An 8,972-nucleotide genomic window follows, 5' to 3' on the forward strand; every position below is an offset into this window, starting at 1 on the left:
GCAAAGCATGTCAAAATATTTAATTCCTAGGTTCTGTTTTCCCCAAAGCCTTTCTGGCGCGCACTAGTCATTTACTGACAACAGAGCATTTATTTGAAGGGGCAATCTTACTTGATTAGCTATGGTGTACATTTTTGGAATAGTCATCTGAATGTTGTTATAACCATAAGCTATTGCTGCATCTTCCATGATATCACATGCGTGGATAACGTCCGCTCTGGTGGGAGGGATTTCAACCTCGATATGGCTCCCATTCCCTATGACGTGTGACTTGAGGCACATCCTAGTCAGCAGCTTTGCAAGGTTTGATGGAGTTTCACTGAAACAAAACAAGAGTAGTAATTTACAGAACTTACTGTATTGATTTTTTTTTTTAAGTAATCAACGTATCTGCTACATTGCCTTATATTCAGAAGGATCTTCAAGTACTTTATGGAGTGCATATAGACTTAGGAGTCCATCAGAACCAACTATCACAGGAAACATGACAGTCTTTTTTCCCCTTTTCCTTTGCAAGGATGGAGAGAGGCTGCAAAGAATCACTCACCTTTTATGAAAATATGGGAAGAAGACTTGAAAAGATGATCCAATTATCCACAATAACTTTTAAATTTATTTTCATAAGCAAAATTATAAAGTGTAAATCTCTTTAAAATAATGCAGTAATTAATGTTTTCAGTTAGTTTTATCATGATTCATGTTTATCAATAGAAACTATGTTTCTGTTTGCAAGAACAAACCTGATTCCAATTTTTTTGTTAATGTACTCAGGTTTCACCTTCTCTTTTCGGTAAGCCAGTTCCTAAAAAGAAAAGATAAGATTTACAGAATACACAACACTTGTCATTTCTGCCTAAAATAATTTAATTTAGACATTTTGCTACTCTGGCTTCTAATTATGATACCAAAATGGCATTCGCAGAAGACAAGCGTGGTACATTAAACCTAGTATTTCAAGATAACAGGAATCTTGAAAATAACATTGTAGCATGTGATGTGAAAGTTGTTCTCAGCTAAACTAGAAGTTTGAATGTGGCATGATAACATATACACAAGTAACTGAGTTTCTAAAACTTCCTGAAAGTTTTTAGTCACCAGTTTATCCTAAGAGAAAGCCCTAAAGCAGTGTGGTCATGCATGAGACCTCATGCTTTAGTACAGATCAAATGACTTCTAGGAAGAAGAAGAAAACTTTCTTTTCTCTCTCCAAATTCACACATAAATCCTTTACCAGTGTTTTCTTGAGGAAGGTCATAATAATTTTAAGAAAATTATTTGCTATGTAAGTACTTGAAGAAGGTGCTTCCTTCTAGATGCACAAATGCTTGAAAACCTCAGTGGATTTTTTTTCCTCTATTTTATTTAAGGAAACTACATCAGTTATTACAGGAATTTTTTCCTAGTTGCACATGTGCTCAGGATTCTTTATCTTTTCTCTCATAATGATAGAAGTGAAAGCTAAGAAGAATTTTTTTTCTTTTTAGGATTCATTCAGGCCCTGGGGCATGCAGATATTACGAAAAGAAAAAGCTGAACCACGACTAGGAAAAATTTCAGTGAGTCACTTTCCTATAATCAGGTTGCACTTCTTTAATATATTTGATTTTATGAATGTAGCTACATCTCTATTTGTATTTATGTTGTCGCTTATGGGAAATAGGGAGGATTGTTTCTTTACTTATTCACATTATCAATTACTTATTAAGAGAACAAAAAAAGTATGGGGCACTGTGTTTTCTTCTGCTAGAGAAGAGCCTGACTCACTAATACCTAAACATTCACAAACAAACCTCTTATATTGTACTTCAGAATCTGCACATACTAGTTACATAGAGAAAAAGTAGACAATGTCACCCTAATCAAACTTTGTGAAATTAAAATCCTTTTTTCCAAGGACAGTGAGATATCCTCTCACTATACTTACTGGATATATGTGGGCCTTCCCATTAGGATAAACCACTTCTGCTGCCTCAACACTGTGAGAGATAGAAAAGGAGGACTGAAAATGTTTTTTAAGCATGTACAAAATATAATGTATTTCTTACTAGAGATTTAAACTCACCTGAATGGCTTCTCACAATATTCACTGAACATTGTGACTAGAATATCAAGGACAGTTTTTGCCTATAAAAATAATAACCACATTGAAATCTGTCAGCTATTTGTGTTAAATTATACAAAATATCACAACTGACGAAAAAGAGGAAAAAAAGTTCTCAGCGACTGTTCATTCTACTCTAGTAATTTAACAGTAACCAAATACTAGTAGTCTAGAATTGTTTGAATTTTAAGAAGTGTTGTATTTTGGTTTTCAAGGCTCTGAAACATTTTTGTGTTTTTGCTAAACTGCGTTCCCAAGATAAGGTCTTTACTACCCATTGGTATTGAACCTTCCCAACCTTTTGTCTAACTGGGCATTTCACTGAGGTTCAAATGCTTAAGAATATACTGTCAATTTAACTTCCTTTGCAAACTCTTTTCTTTGAGGGTTATTTTAAGGGGTTAGAATAACAACACAATCATGAGATTCAGATCAATATCCACAAGGCATCAAAACAGTCTTCCAGTTGGAGTATAATTTCTTTCACCTAAATAGATGGATATTTTTTTTTTTTGCTATTAAAGCAAGCAGCAGCAAAAAGCTGACTCATTAGCTTGCTTAGAAGCCAATCCTCAGCATGCAAACTTACTTATCAGTCATTAACATATCATTGTGTAGCTGGGTAAGTTAAAAGAGGTTTTGCTCTTAAATGTCAAGATACCCACTTCAGGGAAATTATCAAAGAATGCACAACATATTTTCAGGAACGGGCAATTATAGCTGCTTGGCTTTCATGCTTCAGCTCTGAGTTACTGAATGTGCAGATGAAAGACTTCTGTTTCACCATTATTTGTCAAGCATCCCTGCTTGAAAAAGATAACCAAGTGGAAAGAGTCTTTTTCCTTCCCTCATTCTAAATTTAAGGAGACGAAATGATTCTTGGCAAAACTTTTTTTTTTTTTCTTCAAAAAATACCTTTTTCACAGCCATTCAGATTTAGGAAAGTGTTCAACAGCAAGAAAACCTAGTTTATTTACATTCCCTTTTTTGTACTGACTGAACACTTAGTGTCAGCGCAGAGATGTAATGAAAATAAAACACAAAGAAAACACCACAGTCTGCACAGAGCAAGACTAGAGCTGTTCTGGGAGAATTTTAAACAATCCCACAACTTACCCTGCTCTTTCAAAAAATTGAGTGTGTTCCTTAAGGTAAATGCCCGTTTATTGTAGCTCTTTTTACTCAAGTTCTATTACCCAGATAGAAAACAACACTATCACAGCATAATATAAAAAGCAGGAAAGTAGGAAAGATTAATTTACCTTTGTAATATCGGTGCCTGTGCATTCAATGAAGACATTTTTGGTGTTTAGACCTATTTTTGTATGATCTCCTAAAACATGTAAAGACAGCAACATGTTAAGAAATGTTATTACTTTTCTTGAAATGACACTGGTATTGACTCCATGTATGATTCAGCAAGACAACCGTCTTCTCTACTTAAAAGCCATTATTTCTGTTGAACTGATGTTCACAATTCCTACCAGCAGCTCTTTATTTTAAAATTTGTAAATAAAAAAGTAAAAAGAGTCTGCATGGTAGAGCATTTTGTCTAGGTAAGGCATGCCAGACTGAGTGAAGTGGTTATATCTGCACATTTAAAGATAATGCTTTTGAGAAAAGCAAAGGAGCAAAGCAACAGCCACCTGCTGGTTACACACTGCTTGTGCAGTTGCACTTCCAGGGGATTTCATCTTTTCTGGCTTTAATAAGTATCACATCTGCTTTTGATAAGGAAGCATGGAAAAGCAGTCTTGGTCAGGAATGAATGAAATTGTTTTCAAAAAAAGTGAGTTAGACCGACAAATATCCAAAGTTACTTTCCTGAAGAATTAAGACAACTTGACGCTACCTCCTTAGACATTCTAAGTTTGTCTGCACTACTGCTTTAGTGCATAGGAAGGGCTCTTTTTAGGTATGAATTTTCTGTGTGCCTGTACCTGAGCCAACAGGTATGCACTTGGAACTGCCCCTGTGCTAAGGGAGGCAAGGTGGGAGATGCACTTAGGAACATCACCAAAAGCAGCCCACTGGCAAACTGGACACAAAGTCCCCCAGTCCCCTTCTACCTGGGGAGCTGTATTAGCAAGGATAGGCAATCCTGAGTGGCTGCACAGACGTCTGCTTTGTGCTGTCTACAGGTTACAAATGTGCTGTGCATGCTTTGGATGAACTGCACTGTGAGCAACCATGCACTGTGGATATACGGTCCTAGAAGTTGTGTGACTGTCTAAAAGTACAAATGGAAGGTTAGTTACGAGCTTAAAAAAATAATTCTTACACCCTCCTTTTAGCTAAATGACTGCTGAACAATATATCTACTGTTCCTCTTCTGGGCAAATAAAATGTTTCTAATGAAGAGCCCTATCACCAGGATCCCTTCCTGAGTTTATACCACAAAGACACAGAAGAATAAGAAAAACTAAATGCAGAGTTTTACAGTGGGAGTTCTGTATTCTCTCCACTGAGAAAAGAGGAACACCAGCAGCCTGGGGGAGAAAAAAAAAAAAAAAAGTGTGGGGGGGAACTGTGTTTAACCTGAAGGAAAGAAAGAAGACTGTATGAAATTCTAAGTGAAATATTTTTTAGGAAAAAAAAGAATAATCCACAATATACATCAGCATTTCTCTCAGACTCTCCAACTCGCACTAGATTGAAGCAACAATATAAGTTAGTCATAAATAAACTTACCATTGATGATTGGTGGCATGGACAGAACAACACCATTGCTGTCATAAATGACAGGATAAAGTGGCAGGTCTTCAATTAGGTGCAAATAGTGTCGAAGGTGGCTGTCAGTCTGGAAAAACAGAGCATAACCTGAATGTCCTATGAGTTTGTGGGTGAACTTCCCTCTTCTAGGATACAGAATATACAGAGTTTTGCTAGAGGGCGGGAGGTGGCTTAGAGTGAGGTGCTTCACTAGCTAAAGCTTTTTGCTCTCAGAAGCAAAACTTTAAAATGAGAGAATAGGATTCTGAGTTTTTAACATTTCTGAAGAATACAATATTGTTAAGGGATCTCCCACAGATGCAGAAGCTATGCTGCCATGGCATGCTGTGTACCACAGCAGATACCATACTGCCAAACCTAAGGACACATATTATTAGTTCATAGGAACTTTCCTTAGAAGTGATAAAAATTACACTACAATACTTACAATTATTAGTTGCTGAATATTAGCGTGATTGTACTTAAATTTGATGCAAAATTTACACGGACTTCCATAACACAGTTTACTTTTATTCTCTCTGATACTCCTGGTTTCCAGGCACTCTCACTTGTCTGCAATTTAGTCAGAGGTGTTTGAGGATCTCTTTAAAACCAGTATGTGTGTTGCAACAGAGCTGCATAGTGAAATGATGGTAATAACAGCATCAATTTCAAATGCTGACATTTAAAGAGGTCAGTGAAAACACTGTGAAATTAAACCATCTTGATTTTTAACTAATATCTACCTGGTTTCATTGCGATGCTAGGCCAAGAATGGAGCCTAACTTGAGCCTTGTGCATAGCTATGCTTGCTTAATGTATAGTTGGGTACATAACTGAAATCTTCTACAAGTAAGTTGATCAAATTCAAGACATAAAAAAATATATATTTAGCTCATTTTTTCAGCTTTGTATATAGCTTTTTTTTTCTTAGCAGTGTAGATAAATTCATAATCCTTGTACAGGAAATAAGAATGAAAATCAAGCTTTGAGTTGACAAATTGCTGGGTTGAAATCAAAACTAATATTCTAAGAGTTGTGTTTAGCCACAAAAAAATCACGGTATGTCTTTCATGGACAATAGAATTTAAATATTACCATGGCTTTCTCATGAATAATCAAAATGTGAAATGTTCCCTGGCTGAAGCCACAGAAGATAACTGTGGTTTATTACTGACATCTTCTATTAATACCAGGGATGCTCAAAAATGTTAAGCCTTGAAAATGTAGCCTTGTGCATCCAGAATGGAAGTCTGAAAAATCACACTTACCCTGTACAGATCCATAAGTTGTGAAGCTGTGTATTCCTGAGATTGATTCAAGGGCCTGAATTTAATTTCAGAAGGTGCCTTAGCTGTGTAAGTAAATGGACCAGTGATAGTGTCCAAGTCATGAGTACCAATTGCTACTAATGCTCTTTTCCTACAAAGAAAGCAAGCAAAATAATAGTAATCAGTAATAATAATAGTAGGATTTGGGGTTCCTTTGAAATGGTATCTCATAATACTCTGTATTTCCTATGTATTTATGAAACTTAGCAAAGAAGTGTAACATCAACTTTGATAAGCCTACAATTACTTCTACTCTAGTGATGAGATATAAATATTGACAATAGACATAACAGTCAAACTGAAATCTATGGGGTCTGTGACAAAAAAAGCTTCTTTCTCACTAGTAACACCAATCATAACAGCTACTTCTATTGAAATAGAGAAAGAGGAGGCAGAAACAGACATGGTAAATCAGAAGGGTCAAGAATGCTGCTATAAAGAACTCCCCTTAGCATGAATATAATAACACTCTCTAATATGGAAGGGCAGTCTTAGCATGGTTTTACCACAGTGAACACATTATACACATGGACACCATACACTAGTACAAATTTAAAAACTAACCTGCAAATATTTTGGTGGAGTTTTTCTTGGAGATCAATGAAACTATCGTAACGTTCTTTGGTAAAGGTTATGTTACGCAGGACTGCAGCAACAGCATGAGGACGGATTCTGGCAGTCTGTAATTTACAAAAGCAACACATTATAAACTTCAAATGCACAGAACATACAGAACAAGAGCTTACTCTTTAGTTTTAGTTTTGTAAGGCAGTAATAGAAAGGAAAATTCACAGAAATACACTGCAAGTTCTGGTAAAGGTAGGGAGGTTTTCAGCATACTGTGTACTGGCTCAGAAAGCCAATAGAATGCAAGCATCTGAAAATTAAACTTCATCTGCTGCCAGCTGTATGCAAAATAATTTGTATAATTCTTTCCCCTCCTCTTTCACAAAAATAAATCATGCTGAGTAGAAAATGTTACTTTAGCTGTTGTTCTACAAACTAGATTTCTTATCTCACTGCTCTTATAAAATTGGTACTGATAGTTCATACTTGGTGGCTGAGAAATTTTAAATAATCTTGCAAAGCTGCAATAAACACTTTTACCTCTTCAGTGATAATCAGCCTTTGACCTTCACCCTTAGCTGGCACGATCTTTCTGTACCTAGGGATACTTATCCTGGAATAAAAATGGAAATAAGTCTATAATTGAAAGTTTCAAAAATGCAGTTTTCTACAGTATGTTTTTAAGTGTGGTACACAATGAGTATATGGTAAATAGATAACTGAAATAGGAAAGAAGCCTTTAAAATGATAATGTCACAGCAGAGAAATGAAATTAATTTATATTGATGTTTACTAGAGTAGAGGGAGGCTCCTGTACAGAAGTTCTTTACAGGTGATAGGTCTCAAAGGGAATAGCAAATGAAAAAAAAAAAACTAGTCTAGTCTTTTAAAATTATATAATAGAGTCTCTCCAGAGAAATAATTGTAAAGTATATAGACATGTATTGACATATGTATTGACAAATCCTCAAAAGCCTAACAAGCAGCTAGATTATTTATTGATGAAAAAAATGGACTCATATTTAAGCAAATGAGAAAACACAGAAAAATCTCACAGCTCTGTTACCTTTCTTTAAAGACTTGCAGTCCTCGGACCAGTCCTTCAAGGCAAAGGAGATCATAACGGTTGGCAGGAACGTCAATTTTATAGAGAATGGTGTCAGATGCCCCCTCAGCCTTTTCATCGCCTCGTTCTTTACTTATAATAGTTTTTTCAGATGTCTGGAATTAAGCAAAAAAAAAGGGCTTTAAACTTGAAATACTAAAGCTGCCAGCAGTATGCTAGTAAGAAAATAAAACAAACAGACAAACTATTTAAACATGTAAATCAAAAAAATGTTACTTACAACTTCATCAAGCTCCAAACCGAACTCAAAGCAAAGCTCATCAAATTCTTCATCAGCTAGAATTAAAACAAAAAAAAAAAGAAAAAAAAAAAAGATTAGCAGGCCTCAGTATCTAAAAATGCAACTTTAAGCTTATTGTGAATGTTCTCAAATGAAAAGCTCCATGATATTTTCCAAAATTCTACCACTTTGTTCATTGACATGTTCTTGCCATTATAGCAAAGGCTTCCAAAGGTGGGTTCGTGCCCTTGCTCCTGCCTCTTCGCCCTGGCTTGCCAAGGAGCTCCTTAGCTGAGAGGCTACGAGAGGAGAGCACGAGGGGAGAGCTGGGCCGGTTCGGCTGCCAGCCCCCAACCTGCCCATCAGTCCCCTGCAGAGGCTGAACGAGCCACAGCAGCACAACTCTGGCCTGCAAACCTGCGCCTCGCACCCCCGCCCTAAGAGCCTGCCGCGAGCCAGGCGCCAGCTTAACGCTGCGCGTCGCTGAAACGCCTTTTCCCATCCCGCCGAGCCCTCCCCGCAGACACCGCAGCTCGGCCCCGCGTGGTCCTCGCGTCCCGCGTGGCCGGAGCCCGGGGCCGGGCGGGGCCGGGCGGGGCCGGGCCGGGCGCGCTGCCCCCCGCCCGCACTCACTGTAGGTCCTGCCCAGCGCCGCGAAGAGCGCGTCGCGCTTCACGCTCACGGTCGGCATGGCGCCCGCCGCCAACGCGCCTGCGCGGCCGCCCTTGCCCCGCCGCCGCCCGCGGCCGGGGCTGCCCGCCGCGATGCCTGAGGGTGCCTGCGCCTCCGCCGGCCCCCGGCGCCGCCTTCCAGGCACGGCGGCGCGGAGGATGGCAGATCTCCGCCGATGAAGCGGGGCTGCGAAGCATCTGAGCCAGCGGAGGGCGGAGAAGGTGCGTTGTGTGTGCGGGCAGA

General features: G+C 38.4%; 1 protein-coding gene across 1 annotated transcript in view; it reads right to left on the reverse strand.

Annotated features, from left to right (window-relative positions):
- The window catches only part of FARSB (phenylalanyl-tRNA synthetase subunit beta), a 32,259-nt gene extending 23,485 nt beyond the window's left edge, over window positions 1-8,774 (reverse strand). The window contains exons 1-12 of the mRNA XM_010215949.2: window positions 8,691-8,774; window positions 8,058-8,113; window positions 7,778-7,932; window positions 7,252-7,324; window positions 6,709-6,824; window positions 6,085-6,235; window positions 4,793-4,901; window positions 3,364-3,434; window positions 2,063-2,124; window positions 1,925-1,976; window positions 741-802; window positions 112-319 (exon numbers count right to left, since the gene is read on the reverse strand). Coding sequence (XP_010214251.2) covers window positions 112-319; window positions 741-802; window positions 1,925-1,976; window positions 2,063-2,124; window positions 3,364-3,434; window positions 4,793-4,901; window positions 6,085-6,235; window positions 6,709-6,824; window positions 7,252-7,324; window positions 7,778-7,932; window positions 8,058-8,113; window positions 8,691-8,748 — 1,173 coding nt within the window. The 5' untranslated portion in view covers window positions 8,749-8,774. The remainder of the gene's footprint in view (window positions 1-111; window positions 320-740; window positions 803-1,924; window positions 1,977-2,062; window positions 2,125-3,363; window positions 3,435-4,792; window positions 4,902-6,084; window positions 6,236-6,708; window positions 6,825-7,251; window positions 7,325-7,777; window positions 7,933-8,057; window positions 8,114-8,690) is intronic.
- Between the last annotated feature and the right edge of the window lie 198 nt (window positions 8,775-8,972).

This window comes from Tinamus guttatus, unplaced genomic scaffold (assembly GCF_059628265.1).
Source record: "Tinamus guttatus ecotype Peru unplaced genomic scaffold, ASM5962826v1 Tinamus_guttatus_pri_ptg000311l, whole genome shotgun sequence".
Lineage (NCBI taxonomy): Eukaryota > Metazoa > Chordata > Aves > Tinamiformes > Tinamidae > Tinamus > Tinamus guttatus.